Source organism: Rhincodon typus, chromosome 17, assembly GCF_021869965.1.
Source record: "Rhincodon typus isolate 14 chromosome 17, sRhiTyp1.1, whole genome shotgun sequence".
Classification (NCBI taxonomy): domain Eukaryota; kingdom Metazoa; phylum Chordata; class Chondrichthyes; order Orectolobiformes; family Rhincodontidae; genus Rhincodon; species Rhincodon typus.
The window spans coordinates 33,810,751-33,829,607 of NC_063348.1; the positions used below are offsets into that span (position 1 = coordinate 33,810,751).

General features: G+C 41.4%; 1 protein-coding gene across 1 annotated transcript in view; it reads left to right on the top strand.

Annotated features, from left to right (window-relative positions):
• cdhr5b (cadherin-related family member 5b) overlaps positions 1-18,857 on the top strand; it is a 54,111-nt gene that overhangs the window by 13,328 nt on the left and 21,926 nt on the right. Inside the window, exons 9-12 of the mRNA XM_048607339.1 lie at positions 1,474-1,680; positions 2,530-2,646; positions 6,579-6,651; positions 16,656-16,763. Coding sequence (XP_048463296.1) covers positions 1,474-1,680; positions 2,530-2,646; positions 6,579-6,651; positions 16,656-16,763 — 505 coding nt within the window. The remainder of the gene's footprint in view (positions 1-1,473; positions 1,681-2,529; positions 2,647-6,578; positions 6,652-16,655; positions 16,764-18,857) is intronic.

The following is an 18,857-nucleotide window of genomic DNA, read 5'->3' on the forward strand; positions in this document are numbered from 1 at the left end:
GTGAAAGTTGGTTCCTTTGACTCATTATCATTCAAAGAAATCACTGTCAGATTTAAAGAAAAGACAAACTCTATACCAAGTCTGCTCAAAGTGGGGCTTGAGACCCCTGAAGGGGTCACTACCTATAATTGTGGAGTCCTGAGCTCTGAAGCAGTGCCAACAACCATAGAGGTGCAGTTGAGAAACAACAATTGTGTTCCTGCTCCAAAAAACTCCCACTCTCACAGTCAGCCACCTCCCCACCCACCCTCTGACAGGTTGCCAACCGTCACCTCCCAATCCAGCTCTCAGTTCATACTGAGGAATCACAACAATTTTCTAGACTTGAAATGGGGTCAAAGTGTGAAAATGTTTAGGGTGTGCTGCTGTGCACTTGCTTTCTAAAATTCCTTTGAAGAACATTTTCAAATCCTTGACTAACTTTTCTTTGCACCAAGGATTGCATTCAAAACCATTCATTAGATGTGAAAGGTTCAGCATTTTACTGTAGGAGTAATGTGTCAAAATTCCATGTGATCAAAACCCAATCCCATTCTAATCACACAGAGATTTGTAATTGTACACCCCAGGATTTCTGATCTAATGGGAGAATTTAGACCATGGTAAATTTTGGAAAGCTCTATTCCCAACAAGAAGTTTTGGTTAATGGGAATATGGATTGTGGAATTGGGTGTGCTGGTTAATGTTTTCAGTTACATGTTCCCAAATTCTTAAGGGCTACTTTTTGTGATCAAAAATTGGCATGTATCGACCTCTACACCAGGTCCTTGGTGTGTATTTCTTTTGAGCATCGGATTGACTGGAGCAAAACTGCCTGAACATCTTTCTAAAACAACAGACATGGATAGCTGTGCTAGATCAGTAAACACCTCCTGGTCTATCCACCACAGAGCTGTGATGCCTTATGATTCATGATAGATGCCTACTCAATAGATGCACATATCCTCCTGGTTAAAATGAAGAAAATAGGCACACCACCATTAGTGGGAAAAATATTCCAGAAAACTCTTCCTCAATCCCTTTGGGTGATCAACTGATCCAAGAGATCACAAGGAGCTAGGAGGCTCATACCTGCCCCACAAAACTGCTCTAACCCATTGAGATCCCGTTGGTTCTCAGAGACCCCAGTAACAGGGGACCCCAGCGTGATAGACCCCTCTGTCTTTCAGAGACCCTCTAAATTTGAGGGGCCTCATTGACTTTTAGAGGCCCCAAGAGACCTTATTTAACCCAAGAGACCTCACTGACCCTTAGAGATTCACTGATCCTGAGAACGTGCATTGAGTCCGAGAGATCCCACTGACACTGAGAAATCCTACTGACCCCAGGAGACCCCCATTCACTGCAAGATCCTAGGTAACTCCATTGACACTGAGAGAACCCAATAACCTCTAGAGGCTCCACTGACCCAATGAGAGACTGCATCATTGGGTGTGGCTGTCGAAAATATAATCATCTGTTTTTATCTCACAGGCTTATCAGGAGAATGATCACTACAAATACTTCACGACCACTGTTACTCTCAATGTTTTGAAAGTAAACAAATGCCCACCACGGTTTACAAAGGTGGAGTATTATGGGAATATACGAGAAAACTCAGAACCTGAAAGTATTGTCTTTGAACAAGGTTCAACCTCAAAACCTCTTACAATTAAGGCTGAGGATTGTGACTTTCCTGATGTAAGTAAAAAAAAAGCAGTGGGTTGATTTGGGAACACACATAGACTTAATTGTATGATTAATCTGTACAACATAATAGAGTCTTAGCAATATTGCCCTTTCCTATGATGGCCCCACTCTCTGTTCAACAACAGCCTATTACATTCATCAATACACCTCTCTGTGTATTAGTTACCCCCATATTCATCAATATCCTTCTCTATTAATCAGTACCCCTTTCTGTTTTACTTTATCATTCTCTGACCATCAATATTCCTATCTATTCATCATACTCACTTCTATCCAATCTCTGTTCATTTATGCATCATTAATAGCCTTCTTTATTCATCATTCACTCTCTCTTTTCATCAATACCCCTTACTATTAACATTCCCATTCTTTTCATTAACACCCCTCTCTGTTCATTCTATGTCCTTCTCTATTCATAAATACCCTCTCTCTTGATTCATCCCTAATACCTTCTTTGTTCTTTACTACCACCCACTGTCCATCAATACACAATATTTGCTTATCACTATTGTTCTGCATCCATCAATACCCCTCTCTGACCATCAACAACCCCTCTCCATTCATCAACACTTCTCTCTTCTACATCAATACCTCCTCACCATGCATCAATATCATTTCCATTCATTACTGTTCATCAGATTACCTCTCTTTGCCACAGGATATCACCGTTATCTTCTCCTACTGCTGATTATGATCCTGATCCAGATTTCCCTGTCTTGACTAGAATGGAATATTAGATCAAGGATGATTTATGTCTGTCTATGTATCTTGACTTATGCAATTTCAGAATTTGATGTCATATATTAGTCACATTGTTTAATGATCTTTTCTATTTTGCAGAAAATAAATCCTTCAATAAAATATAAAATTACACCAAGTAATAATTTCACCATAAACAGAGATGGATTTATCTTTACTAAGACTAAACTTGTTGCATCCACCGAATATGATCTATCGGTAAGACTTCTCCCTCTTAACTTGCTGTTTTCACACAGTGTACAATAACTGTCCATTAATCTAATCAAAGTAGCATAATGCAGTGTAGATCCCACAAGGTCATTGAAGATGTCTGGCATTCCCATTCCTAATTTATGGGATGTGGACCCTGCTGGAAAGCCCAATCCAAATTCTCCTTGAGAAGGTAGTGTTGAGCCATCTTCTTGAACCACTGCAGTCCCTGCAGTCTGGGTTTGCCACAATGGAGTGGAAATAGAATTCCAGGATTTTAGTCTGGCAACAGAGAAGGAGCAGCAGTATTCAACACTAGAGAGTGTGTGGCTTGGATGGGAACTTGTGGGTTGTACTGCTTCCATGCAACTACTTTCCTTGCTTTTCTATGTGGTAGAAGTCTCAGAATTGAAAGGTGTTTTTGAAGAAGCCTTGGTGAATTCCTGTGGTGCATTTGTAAATTGTACACACTGCTGAGTATCATGGTGATGGGAGGTGAATGTTCAGAGTGTTAAATGGGGTGCCAATCAAGTGGACTATTTGTCATGAATGGTGTCAAGTATCTTGAATGTTCTTGAAACTGGATGAATCCAATAAATGGAGACTATTCCTTCAAGTTCCTGCTTGAGACATGGACAGGATTTAATTTGTCAGGAAGTGAATTACCCTTTGCTGAATTCCTAACTTTTGACCTGCTGTCGTTGCCACAGTTTCTTAAAAAGTTGGTCCAGTTCAGTTTTTAGTCAATGGTAACCCCCAGAATATTGAAAGTGGGTTTTCGGTGTAAGCAATGCCATTGAATGTCAAGTGGTGATGGTTAGATTCTCTCTTGTAGAAGACAGTCATTGACTGGAATTTGTGTGGTACAAATATCACTTGCCACCTATCGATGCAAACTTTGATGTTGATCAGGCTTGCTGCATTTGGGAATAGAGAGTTGAAAAAACATCATGAGTGGTGCAGAACATTGCACAATTGTAAATGAACATCCCCACTTCTGAACTCATGATTGAACGAAGGCCATTGATGAAGCAGATTGTTGGACCTTGGAACAACTCTGGCCAACTCCTCTAATGATGTTCCACCAATAACCTGGCCTCCAACAACCACAAACATCTTCCATTGCACTAATTTTGACTTAAACCAGTGCAGAATATGCCACCTGATTCCCATTGACTCCAGTTGCAGCTTTGATGTGAATGGCAGTCACACTTACTCCACCTCTGGAATTTAGCACTTTTGATCATGCTTGGAGCAAAGCTGAGATGGAGTTGCCATTCAAAACTATCCCAATTGATAATTGGTGCCTCAGGACAGAGTGGCAAATGAAAATCTTGGTTAAGAACTAACTTTGATTTCATTCATTCAGTAAATAAAAACATTTCATTCAAAGCCTATAACACTGGTTGTAATAAGTAAGAACATGAGGGAAGTTTACAGTGAGCGGATAGACTGGAAAAGGCAAGGAGTCTGACAGGACAATGAAGAAGATGGGAGCAGGACATTGTGCGTTGGCAGTAGAATAGGTACTGGCATCTAGGGCAGATGCTGTCAATTTGGCAACACAGGCTCCTGATTGCATGGCGCACGGTAGCTATGCATTTCAGTTCAATGTAAGAGACATTAGGATTTGAATGCTTCCAAAGACCCATCTGTCACTGCATTATTTAGATAGAGATACCAGGAGTCTAGTGAGCCTTGGGATAAAGGAGATTCTGCCAACACAAAATAAAGTATATTAGTACTTGCTTTCTGATAGGAGTGCATATTCCACAGAGCACAAAATATACTGTCTGTCTGAAATCTTCCCTGTCCTCCTTCTCTCAGCACTCCCTAATCCATTCTCTCTCGTTGTCTCTTCCCCTCCTGTACCTCATCAAAATTATACACAAGCATTGATAAATTACTGGTTAGGTCTCAGCTGAAGTTATGTCCTGTTTTGGACACTGTGAAAGCCTCAGAGAGGGCAGCAAGGAGATGTGAGATTTCAGGTACGCGTACAAACTGAACAAGCTGAGTTTGTTCACCATGAAGAAGAAATTTAATAGAGGTGTTAACAAGTCTGCCCATTTTCAACGGAAAACATATTACCAATGATCAACTTCTTTAATTAACTGAAACAACTGGGGGTATAGTGACAATTTAACTGGATTAGTAAACAAGAGACCAAAGCTAATGCTCTGGCGACATGAGTTCAAATTCCACTATAGCAGCTGGTAGAATTTGAATTTGTTTAATAAGTCTGGAATATAAGGATAGTCTGAATAATGGTGACCATGGCATTTATAATTGATTATTGTAAAAACCCATCTGCTTCACTAATGGGACTTATACACTTAATGTTAAGATTCTGGGGAGCATGGCTGAACAAAGAGACCTTGGAGTACAGGTTCATAGTCCCTTGAAAGTGGAGTCGCAGGTAGACAGGATAGTGAAGAAGGCATTTGGTATGCTTGCCTTTATTGGCCAGTGCATGGAGTATAGGGGTTGGGAGGTCATGTTGTGGCTGTACAGGACATTGTTCAGGCCACTTTTGGAGTACTGCGTGCAATTCTGGTCCCCCTGCTTTCGGAAGGGTGTTGTGAAACTAGAAAGGGTTCAGAAAAGATTTACGAGGATGTTGCCAGGGTTGGAGGGTTTGAGCTATAGGGAGAGGCTGAATAGGCTGCGAGTATTTTCCCTTGAGTGTCGGAGGCTGAGGGATGACCATATAGAGGTTTATAAAATCATGAGGGGCGTGGATAGGATAAACAGGCAAGGTCTTTTCCCTGGGGTGGGGGAGTCCAAAACTGGAGGGCATAGGTTTAAGGTGAGAAGGGAAAGATATAAAAGGGGGGAACTTTTTCACACAGACAGTGGTGCATATATGGAATGAATTGCCAGAGGAAATGGTGGAGGCTGGTACAATTACAATATTTAAAAGGCATCTGGATGGGTTTAGAGGGATATGGACCAAATGCTGGCAAATGGTTTATATCGGGTATCTAGTTAGAATGGATGAGTTGGACTGAAGGGTCTGTTTCCATGCTGTACGTCTCTATGACTCTACAATCTGCCATCTTTACAAGATCTGGCCTACGTTTGGCTTCTTTACTGACCTTTACTTGATTCTTTACTGACCTTTGAAATGTCTGAAGACAATTTAGGATAGAGAACAAATTCTAGCTTTACCAGTGACACTGACCTCAGTGTAAAGAAGTAAAAACAAACATTAATCTTATACAAAAGGAAAAATAAGCTTGAATGTATTCCTCTCCTCATAATTTGACCCTTTTAACTTGAGCATCGCTCTGGTGAATTTCATCAAGGCGATTATATCCTTTCTGACATAACACCCAATTTAAGCACACTGACACCCAAAGATCAGAAAACAGAGATTCTTTATTCCATTGGCATCAGGATTTTACAAATATGAAGGGAAATTAAACTAAGAAAACAGTATTTATGTACAGTTAGTGTCTGGTGGATGAAACCCTTTGTCTGTTTCTCTCTGTGTCATGACGTAGGGATGTCCGTGTTGGACTGGGGTGGACAAAGTGAGAAGTCACACAACACCAAATTATAGTCACAACAGGTTCATTTAAAATCACAAGCTTTCGGAGCTCTGCTCCTTCATCAGGTGACTTAAGTCCCTCTGTTCCTCTAAAGTACTAGCTTTCCACATTTAGAAAATAATCTGTTTTTCTCCATTCCAAACAGCCCTTGGTCAAGCTGACAGTTTCTCTTTGCAACATTCTCTTTCTTTCTGCACCATTTAATGCACCTCCTGATTTACTGTTATGATTGTGTATCATAGAGCTCAAATATTATGGGCGTTATCACCTTACCAATTGCAACCACAATGAAAGTGTTACCCATTTCAGCTGATTTGTAGAATGATGATCTGTCATTTTGTGGTGCCTAGTATTAATGTGTGATTTCTACCTGCTGTACTTGGACAGATAACAGCAACTGATGACAAATATGGACAAATTGCTACTACAAGACTCAAACTGCAAGTCACCAGCAGTGATGGTAAAAAGTGTTTTGTTATATTCAAACAGTTGGCATATTAGATTGAAGTAGATCAACCTGAGAGACTGTGCAATGTGTGACCTGATGAGATTGCTGTGGTTCCGCATTCTCCTGTGAGACCAGTTACAGATACAATTTAAGTATTTATAATCTCTAAAACTTCTCCAAGGACAGATCAAGACTACTAAGTAAGAAAAGTGATGTTCTGAATTTGTATTTCTGGGGAAAGTCCTAACCTTCTGAGAGTGAGTGCAAGACATTACAGATTAGTCAACTTAACATTGATGATCAGAAAAACAGTGGAATACTGCCATCGTCCCACTCTCTCATTAGACAGAGAGATGACTGGTGGTGATTTAACCTGATGTGAGGGATAAGGTTGAGAAAGTAGGATCTTCATGGTGATCTCAGCCAGTACAGGAACAGAACCCATTGCTATCACTCTAGATCAGAAGTGAGCTATCTGACCAACTGAGCCAAACAACCATGGATTTGGATGGGGAATAATGGGAGAGGCTTGAGTGAAGCATAAAGCCCAGTATGGAATGTTTGGGCCACATGGCCTGTTTCACTTCCATATATTTTATGTAATAGCATGTAATGTCCACATGTTTTGCCCATCATTGTTTTCATAATCAGAGTAAAATGGATGAGCAGAAAGTCATGGTTTATCTCCCACTGGGAATTCCAACAGTGCCACTCAGCAGTAGCAGTGTATACCATCCACAAGATGCACTGCAGCAACTTGCCAATGTTCCTTTGACAACACTTCCTAAACCCCTGCCCTTTGAAGGACAAGGGCAGCAAGCAGATGGACCACCACCACCACCTGAATGTTCCTGTCCAGCTCAGCACACAATCCCGACTTGCAAACACTTTTACAGTGGTCACAGCAAAATCGGGTATGGAAAGAAATTGCTTGGACAATGTAAATTATCTAGTGAACTCAGAAATGCAACTGAGTAACCACTATAGAATCTCATGCTAATTAAAGGATGAAAGTACTGTGAATGCTGAGATTTGGAATAAAAACAGCAAGTGCTGGACACACTCTGCATGTCCGGCAGAATCTGTGGAGGAAGAAATAGAGCCAACATTTCAAATCCAAAATGACTTACATCTTCTAATCATGCCTCTATCATGTATTCATGATAACTTCTGACCTTCTGTCTGATGCTGAGGGATTTATACTCAGTAAAGGATTCCATTTTATCCTCTTACACCATCATACCAATGAATTGCAGGCACAGTATGACATTGAACTCTTCTTCCATCACCATTGCCTCCATGCCACTTTATTGGACTTGAGTCCTCTGTCCACTTCCTGGGCCTTTCACCTTCCACAGGGTAGATCTGATATATCTTCCTTTTTCCTCAACCAACAAATCCCACCATGGTTAAAAGGATCCTCAACTGAGTTCGCCCATTTCCTGAACTTCTGTTCTCACCCCTTTGCCTCCTTCCCGGAACAAAGACAGGATTCCCTTTGTCCTCGCTTTCCACTCCATCACGTTCTGCGCTCAAAAGATTGTCCATTTCCACCACATCCAGCAGGACACTGCCATCAAACACACCTCCCCTCCACTGTCAGTATTCCACAGGGACTATTGTCTCCGTGATAGCTGGTCCATTCCTCCATCACTCCAAACACTTCTTAACTCCCCATGGCACCTTCCCATGTGATCACAGAAGATGTAACGCTTTGCCCATTCACCTCCTCTCTCCTTACTGTCCAAGTCCCCAAATACACCTTCCTGATGAAGCTCCAGGTTTTCTTGTACATCTTTCAGTCTAGTTTGCTGTATTCAGAGCTCTCAATATGGTCTACTCCAAATGGATGAGACAAAACACAGACTGGGTGAATACTTTGTAGAACATCTCTTTTTAAGAATAAGAACAGAAGATCATAAGACATAGGAGTAGACATAGGCCATTCAGTCCATCGAGTCTGCTCCACCATTCAATGATATCATGGCTGATCTGACAATCCTCAACTCAACATTCCTGTCGTTTTTTTCATCGCCCTTGATTCCCTGACTGATTAAAAAAACTGTCCATCTCAGCCTTGAATATACTGAACAAGTCAACCTCTACCACCCTCAGCGATAAAGAATTCCCAGATTCACTACCCTCTGAGAGAAGAAATTCCTCTTCATCTCTATCTGAATTGGACTACTTCCTATTCTGAGAACATGCCTCCTGGTCCTAGACTCTCCCTCAAGGGGAAACAACCTTTCCAAATGTACCGTATCAAGTCCCATAAGAACTGTACATGTTTTAATAATCACCCCAATCTTCCAGTTACTTGCCATGTCAATACACCATTGTGCTGTCATGCTAACCTTTGGAAATAAGTCGGCTGTAGTGCAGCACAACACAAGCTGGAGGAACAGAACCTCGTTTACTGCTTAAGTACTTTGGGACTCAATATTGAGCTCAACAACATCTGACATTGAACGCTGTATTCCATTTAGATTACACTTTCTTCTTCCCCTCTCCTCCAAACTCTGGCCCCCACCCCCCAACCTAAACCCTAGTGTCTTGTTTCCATGGGTTACCTTTCAGCAGAGCTGACATATTTTCCACTATTCACACTTATGATTTACATCTATTTTGCATCTCCGTCACTCCTCTACTACTATTAGTTCTCCCTTTGTCTTTTGCTCTGAGCACTTTCACCATCTGTTCCATTTGCTCTACATCCCCTTTTGTCAATAGAATAAAACACATGTTTGGAACCCTGTCAATTCTGAAGAAGAGTCATATTGGATCTGAAATATGAACTCTACAGATGCTGCCAGATGTGCTCAGTTTCTCCAGCATTTTCTTTGGTTAAAAGATACTTGATGTTTCTGGTTATGGGGTGAAATAAATAATGATAGAAATGCACCATGGGACACAAATGATTATCTCTCTCAGTATGTAATTGTTCATTATTCATTGTAGAATGTGGAAATGGATGGGAATGTCCTTTATTATAGTGATGATGTGGATTAGGGCTTGACGTTATGTCACATTCAAAAATATTGTTGTCTGAAATTTTATGAATAAGCATTGTAAATTGTCTTAACCCATCTTTAAAATCACTGCAAAGAAGACTGTTTTTAATATTCATTCATGGGATGAAGGCATGACTGGCTAGGTTAGCATTTATTGCCTGATGCCAATTACTAGTCAACCACATTGCCGTTGGTCTGGAGTCACATGTAGGTTAAACCAGGTAAAGATAGCAGATTTCCTTCCCTAAGTGAAAGGAAATTAGTGGAATTGATGGGTTTTTATGACTATCAACAGTGGTTACATGATTGATACTTGGTCAGATTTTTAAAAATTGATTTCAAATTTCACCATCTGCCATCGTAGGCCTGTGCCTGGAACATTTTCTTGGGACTGCTGGATCATTAGTCCAGTGATGTTATCACTATACCACTGCCTTCTGTTCATTTGCTGCTTAACAGTTGAACAGACATTGGTATAAATGCTCTTTTCATGGTCGTGACTGTTTTTCTCCCAGCTGATTCTCGGAGTTTAGTCAAACTGGGGAGATTTTTAATGGGTTGCCATAAGATGAGAAGGAAGGGGATTACCTAAACCCATCAAGAGCTAGGATCTCACTGGATATCAACCTGGAATTCCAAACATGAGGTCAGTTCTTCACCTCACTGCTACTGTCCAGAGTGGTGTTCAACCGCAGGACCTTCTGACTCCAAAGCAGGAAGACTATCATTGGAGGCAAGAAGTGACAGAACAAGAAACTCCAGACAAAACTCCTGTCTGCAGCACTTGTGGCAACATGTAATATGGAGTCCCTTTGAAATATTGTTCTTGTGTGTGGAAATTGCTGGCAAGGCCAACATTTATGAACCATCCCTGGCATCCCAAGAAGGTTAGGTTAGCCCTTCTTTGATCACTGGTTATTTTATAACTCAGCAACTTGATGACCTTTTCGGGGCATCGAGAGTCATCAGCAGTTTTTGAAATATCAAAGAAGTGGCACTCTAGTGCAGGTGAGGGTCTAGAACCCTGAAAACAGATGTCAGGTCAAAAAGCTGACACGATCCCACTGATTTCTGGGTTTTACTCGGGTGGGTTGCTGGTGAATGGGAAAGCCCCATGGAGCTATTGAGTGGCTCACGTAAATATGGAAAAGAAAACTAATTGAGCCTTTAACTCTGAATTCTAGCTGTAACAGATTTCCCAAACTATGTGAAGCTCACCAGGGTCAATATGGTGAATACAAAACAGGCAGACATTTAGCAATGAAGCTAAAAAACTAAGCAGTCTCTAAAGAGTGAGATTGAAAGACTTCGTTTATATAGTGCCTTTCATGACTGCCAGATGTCTGAAAGGCACTTTAATGAAGTAAAGTCACTGTTGGAATACAGATAACTTACCAGCAAAGTTGTACAAAGCAAGCTCCCACAAACAGAAAAGTGATAACGATCAATCATCTGTTTTTGTGATGTTTATTAAATTATAAATACTAATCAGGTCATCGTGGATAACTTCTCCTACTTTTCTTTGAAATAACCCCTTGGGATCTTCTGCATGAACCCATTCAAGCAGGTGAACTTTGGTTTAATGCTTCAACCAGAAGGTGACACCACCAAAGGCGTAGTGGTCAATATTGTGCTGGAGGCTCAGCCTTGATTCTTGTGCAAAGCTCTGGAATGGGACTTGAACCCAGAGAATTGTAATTCAGATGCCAGTGTGCTACCAACCCAAACATATAAGCAATAAATGGTGGAACATAAGGACATAGCTGTAGACCTGTCTATGTGATCGGGCATCTGAAAGTGTGATGTTGCTGCTTTAAAAGTGAGTTCCAGTGTTTTGAAAGTTATTTCACCTACTATGGCCTTCATTCCTTTTGATCTGAATATCCTGCTGAAGTCTTCTTTGTGAAGCTCTACCCTGCCTCTCTGATGAGAAGCAAGAGGAGGTGCAACAGTAGCATTAAAATCACCAGAAACACGAGCAGAGCCTTCTCTTCAGCTGCTACCCAGGCAGAAGGGATAGACACAGAGACCTACATCTAAGGAGGTGAAACACCAAACACTGGGCCCACTGGCATGTCACTATCAGAGCCTCAGGAGTGTCAAGCTTTCATGGCAGCTCACAGCTGAGATCCTCATCCTCCTGGAACGAGACCTTCTTTTCTGTGGATTAGGTGAGTATGCATTGCCAATGGCCAGAAAGCTGGTCTGTTCATTTCTCTGTCTCTCCCTGAAACTTTGCACTCATTTCTACTGCAGGAAGAGAAAGCTGCAAATAAGGAGTGTGAGAATTGGATATTGTGCAAAGGATGGAATTTCACAACTGTGGATGTTGAATATAAAGCATGGATGTGAGGTTAGCTGGGTGAGCCTGAGTGTTGATTGTTCTTGTGAGGGTGAGGAGGTATCTAGACAGACAGGAATGAATGGAGCTTCAGGGTATGTTGCTCGAAGGAGTGCTGTGCGGGAGAATGCTGAAAAAGTCAGAGTGTGGGGCTTGGCACCTGAAAGAGTTACCACACTCATCTATCCTGCCCTCATGAAGTCTCGGATTCGCTTGATGCAAAGGGTGGAGGGAGTACACTTATGCTGCTGATGTCCCCAGCTACTTCCATTCACATCTTTGGTTTGTGAGGTTGTTCTTTACTTCTTGTGCTTGGAAAACAACATTTCCCTGCAGTCCTCAAAGCAGCACCTCAATTTCAGAGAGAGAGAGAAATAGACTGAGAGACAGTGCTCTTCTGTCTCCTTTTTATTCCTGTGATTGTTGCAGCCTCAGGAATCAATTAACAGTTCAGCCAGTCTGATCCTTGGGGCTGTTCCTTTTAGTAGAAATTCTTTCATTGACAGATCATGTTATCATTAAACATAGACTCTGTGATTAATTGAGAAACCCACAAGCAGAATGCTTGCAAGAGAGCTATGGAAATGCTCACTTAATGATAAACAGGTTCCTGTTCACTACCATAATCACCTCCTCAACTCCTACCACTGTGTGTAAATCTGTTTAGATACAATTCTGCCCATGATGTAGGACTAGAGTCACGTGTAGCTCAGATTGGCTTGAAGAAGAGCCCAGTGAAGGGTATTAGTGAACCAGTTAGATTTTTGTAACAGTCCTATAGATTTCATGGTCACTTTTAAATGAGGCCACCCATAAATCAGCACTGGCCTAGTATGATCTAAACTCCCAACCTTTGTACCATACTCTCCAATAAGTTTAAACTGTTTGCAGTTTTAATTGGCTCTGGATTAATCATTTACAAAACAGAAAAGCAAAGTAATGAAAATTCACTTACTTCTGACGCATGGAGATAATCATTACCTTCATTGCACCAGTGAATTACTATGATCTAGAATGCGCTGTCTGAAAGGGTGGTGGAAGCAGATTTAAAACTTACTTTAGGAGGGCAACAAACACAGAATATACTGGAGAAACTCAGCAGGTCTGGCAGCATATTTGGCCAGAGAAGAAGAGTTAACTTTTGATGTGACTTCTTCAGAACCCTTTAACTGTGAAAGAAACCTACAAAAATACTTAATATCACAGAATCAAAACAATGGTACAAGACAGGTGGAACATTTGACTACTTGTGTCTGTGACAGATCTTTCTCCAGATATCCAATCAATCCCACTTCCTTGCTCTTTTCCCAATATTCTGAAAATATTTCCTTTCAAGTGTATATCTTTTCCTTACTTTTTTTAACCTAGAAAGTGGTGAGAATGTGGAATTCCTTTGAATTTATGTAGACTATAAGACCATTAAATGTAGGATCAAAAGCGGGCCATTCAACCCATTGAGTCTGCTCTGCGATTTGGTGAGATTATGGCTGATCTGATAATCCTCAATTCTACTTTCCTGACTTTTCTCTATGAACTTGATTCCTTTACAGATTAAAAATGGACCCCCATTGTGACCAGTACATTCACTTCCAAGTATGAGTATTTTGTTATTGCTATTTTCCTTCCCCAAATCCTGTCCACCGTCTACAAGACACAAGTCAAGAGTGTGTTGGAATACCCCCTACTTGCCTGGATGGGTGCAGCTCCAGCAATGCTCGAGAAGCATGGCTCCATCCAGAACAAAACAGCCCACTTGATTTACACCACATCCATAAAAGCCATCCACGAATGATGCTCAGTAGCCGCAGTGTGTACTGTCTACAGGTTGCACTACAGAAATTCAGCAAAGCTCCTTAGGTAGCACATTCCAAATCCACAATCACTGCCATCTAGAAGGACAAGGGCAGCAGGTAGACAGGGACACCACTACCTGTAAGTTCCCTTCCAAGGCGCTCAGCATCTTGACTTGGGAATATAACCAGAGTTCCTTCAGTGTTGCCGGGTTAAAATCCTGGAACACCTTCACTATTGGCATTGTGGCTCTATTTACACTTAATAGATTGCAGTTATTCAAAAACGCAGCTCACCGCCACTTTCTCAAGGGTAACTAGGGATGGATAATAAGCACTCGTCCACCCACACACACACATGAATGTATAATTAAGAAAATTACCCATTTCCGTTTCCCTGAAAAGATGAGTGAGCCACCTCGCTGAACCACTATAGTGTGATTGAATTCCAGGAGTCACAGTGAAGATGTTGGGGCAGAGGGTCTGGGCCCTCACACCTGTTATTGGTGTGTGACACCTGAGGAGGAAATGCATTAGAAATTGAAGATGCATGAGAAAAAGGAGATGTATGTGAGCATAGCGAGGTTGTACATGAGAGAGCCATATTTTCAATGTGCGCTCCAGCAGGGGACTGATCCCTGTCTGCAACATAAACTCATTCATTCAGCCCTAAGTAGAGTGAGTCAGAGCCTCTGCCAGTGTTACAATTCCTCTGAGTGTGTAGCCTCAAGCTTTGAGCCCCTGGTTAGGATGTGCAGGGCCAATGTAAGTACCAGCAGGAGATACAGTATGTAACAGGGAATACCATTTCAAACGGATGTCCAGTGCTTATGGAAGCTGGGAGGGTGCATCAATCCAGACAGTGTTTTGTTTCCAATTTCCACCCTGATCTCACCTTCACCTGGCCCATCTCTGACTTCTCCCTTCACTTCCTCAACATCTTTGTTTCCTTTTCTAGGGACGTCAGCCACTGAAAATCCATTACAAATGCTCCGAACCTCACAGTGAGCTCGACCATACACCCTGCTTCCTGTAAGAACTCCATCCCATTCTCCCTGTTTCTCTATTGCATCTGTTCTGACGATGCCACCATCCAAGGTTAGTGAGTGGGGTGGGGTGGGGCTTGGAAATATCCATCTGTTTCCTCAACCGAGAATTCCCTGCTACTAAGATAAGGCCCTTAGCCATGTCTGTCCCATTTCCTGCACTTTTGGCCTCACCCCTTCCCTTCCCTCCCACAACTCCGATGGGGTGGTCCTCACTTTCTATCCCACCAGCCTACTTACCAAAGGATCATAAGCCACCAAAACTGTCAGCAGGATGTCACCACCAGAAACGTATTCCCTTCACCTCCCTCATCAGCATTCCACAGGGACCATTCCCCTGGGACACCATGATCCACTCCTCCTCCATTTCTAATAGCCCCACGGCACTTTACCATACAATTACAGAAGGTACAGCATTAGCCCATTTACCTCCTCCCTCCTCACTATCCAAGGCCCCAGACACACCTTCCAGTTGAAGCAGTGATTTACTTGTACTTCACGCAACCTACTTGACCACTCAAGTCTACTGTATTCACTGCTTACAATGCCATCTCCTGGGTGATTGTTTTGCATTTCACCCACATTTTGTCCGTAAAAATGATCCCGAGCTTCTGGTAGACTGCCACATCAACACATCACCATCTTCCTGTGCTGACATTTCTGTCTCGGACTTGTTGTCACTCTCCAGCAACGCTCAGTGCAATCTGGAGGAACAACACTTCATCTTTTGTCTAGGTACACTACAGCCTTCAGAGTTTCAGAATGTGAACACCCTCCTCCTTGTTCGTTACCCTCTCCCCATGGCCCAAGGTCCTGTTTTTTATAGGTTCACCTAGCACAGCCAACTCATTTTGAACCATATATACCTTTCAGTAGCACACTATCCAGCATTTCTTTCTCTCTCAGCTTATCATTATCATTCTTTTTGTTTGCCTATCCCTTTCCCTCTCTCTCTCTATCTCTTTCTCTCTGTGACTCTCTGGGCAACATCACTGTATTATATTCACTCCATCCCAACACCATCATCCGCATAAATACCACCATTTCCCAGATGTTTTCAGTTCTGGCGACGGACCTTTGGATTCAAAAAGTTTACTGTTTTTCTCTCCATAGCCTAAATGTTCTGAGTTCTGATGAAGGGCCACTCGACCCGAAATGTTAACTCTGATTTCTCTCCACAGATGCTGCCAGACCTGCTGAGCTTTTCCAGCAATTTCTATTTTTGTTTCCGACTTATAGAATCCGTAGTTCTTTCAGTTTCCATATAATTGTGTATTCGATCTACAAGATGCACTAAAGTAATTCACCACAGCTTCTATCAAAGCCACAACAACTACTATCTAAGGAACATCACCACCTGCAAGTTCCTATCTAACTGACATACCATCCTGACTTGTGAATAAATTACTGATCCTTCACTGTCAGGGAATGAAAATCCAGTAGCTTCCTCCCAATGCCATTGTGACTGTACCTACACCAAAAAGTCTTCAGTCATTCAAGGAGGCAACTCAGCATCACCTTTTCAAGCAACACTAAGGGTATGAATAAATGTTGGCCCAGCCAGCAATGTCCACATCCCATGAATGATTTTTTTAAAAAATGGTTCCCCCCCCCACCATTAAGTATTTCATATTGGTAGGAATTAGAAGTTTATTCCTTTTAAAGACAGTTAGAAATTTCAGGAAATGGTGGAGAGTCAGAATAACAATTGCTGCTGTTCTTGTGGATATCCATTCCTGATGAGTTATAGCGAGTATCTAATGGCCATGAGAAGTTGTTCACTAATGCCCATTCTTTACCTGTAATAACTAACTAATTTTTAATCCAGTACCAATCACGGTGACAACAATAACCCAAGGAACCGGACCAACTAAACCCACAGGAACAGGGACAACAGCCACTGCGACAAGAACTCCAGAAAAGGCCACACCAACAGGTACAAATGGACAGCAGCAGTTGCATTGTTGGACATCGACAAAGACATTGGGAAGGACATCAGCTCAACTTATGCCAGTGATTTCTCTCACTGTAATCTCCTCCAGTCCAAACATCCGCTGAGATATCAGCTCTCTTCCAAATCTGGCCCCTTGCCTAGCCCTGATTTTACTGTTCTACCATCGAGTGCTATGCCTTCAGCAGCCTGGACCCTAAGTTCTGGAATTCCATCTCTAAATCTCTTTAACTCTCTACTTTCTAACTTTTAACTTTACCTATTTGACCAAGCTTTCCTGGCCTACCAACAATTTTTGTTAAGTTCAGTGAAGCACCTTAGGATGTTGAACTATAAATAAGTCCTTCAATATATTAGAATTTTACATTAGGTTTGAATACAGCATATTTTGTTTTGCGACTATGTTCTTAAATCTGAATAAAGATAACAATGAAGGTATGAGGAGCAGGTTGGCACTGGCAGATTGGGAAAATACACTCAAAGATTTGATGGTAGACAGGCAATGGCTATAATTTAAAAATACTAAAAGATCTACAACAGAAATACATTCTTCTAAGGCACAAGCAACCTAAGGGAAAAAAGAAATCAGCAGTTGGTAATGAAAGAGGTTATTGGTTGCATTAGATGGAAGGAAGTGGCTTATTTGAATGCCAGGTATAGTGGTAAGCTTGTGGTTTGGGAGCAGTTTTGGACCAAGCAAAAGAACCGAGAAACTGATTAGGAAAGGGGAAAGAGCATATGAAGGCAAGCTGGCGAGGAACATAGAGGAAGACTGTAAAATCTCTTCTTGATATGTGAAATGTAAAAGATTAACTCAGACAAGGTGAGCACATTGTAGGTGGGGACAGGAGAATTTATAATGAAGAACAGGGAAATCGTAGAGAAACTAAACAGTTACTTTGCATCAATCTTCCAGAAGAAGTGACAAAAAATTTCTCAGAAATACTAGGTGACCAAGGGTCTGTGAGGAACTGGAAGAAAGTAGTATTAGTAAAGGAGTAGAACTTGAAAAATTAGTTAGATTGAAAAATTAGTCAGACTGTTGATGGAAGTGACTGTGGATTCGATAGATTGTGAAAAAGTTCCTGCTAATTGAAAGGTGGCAAATGTAATCTCACTACTAAGCAGAGGAGAAGAGGGAGACTGGAGAACAACAGACCCATTGAATTGATGTCAGTAGTGGGAAAAATATTAGAATCAATTATAAATGATGTAATAATTGAATATTAAGAGAAGAATGGTAAAACTGGGCAGAGTCAACATGAATTTACAAAAGAGAAATCATATTTGACCAAATTGTTGGAAGATTTTGTTGATGTTAACTTGTTACAGAGATAAAAGAGAACCAATGGATGTGATATATTTGGATTTTCAGAAGGCATTTAATCAGGTTCAACACAGGACTTTAGCAGATAAAATTATGGGATTGGGAGTTATATACTGGTATGGGTTGAGAATTGAATAACAGAAGAAAAACAGAGAGTAGAAATAAACTGATCAACCTCAAGATGGCAGACTGTTACTAGGGGAGGTACTATAAGGGTCAGTGCTGGGTCCACAATCAATATCAATTATAATTTTTCTATCTTTGCTGGTGACACCAAACTGGGTGGGAACTTGGATTGTGAGGAAGATGTAAGGATGCTTCAAGGGAACTTGGATAGGCTAATGTGCTATAACATAGCAGGTGGACTATAATGTGAGTAAGCGGGAGATTATTCACTTTGGTTGAAAAAAACAGAAAGGCACAATATCTCTTAAGTGGTGAGACGTTGGGAACTGTAGGTATCCAAAGAGATCACGGTGTCCTTGTTTGTGAGTCACTAAAATCTAGCTGCAAGTGCACTAAGCAATTAGAAATGCAAACGGTTTGTTGGCCTTCATTTCAAAGAAACTTGAATAAAGAAGTAAAGGAGTTTTGCTGTAGTTATGTAGAGAACATGTGAGACTACACCCGAAGCAGTAGTACTTTGCCTCCTCATATACTTGGACATTCTTGCCTTACAGGATGTTCGACAAAAGTTCATCAGATTAGAAACAAAGTTGCTGGAAAAGCTTAGCAGGTCTGGCAGCATCTGT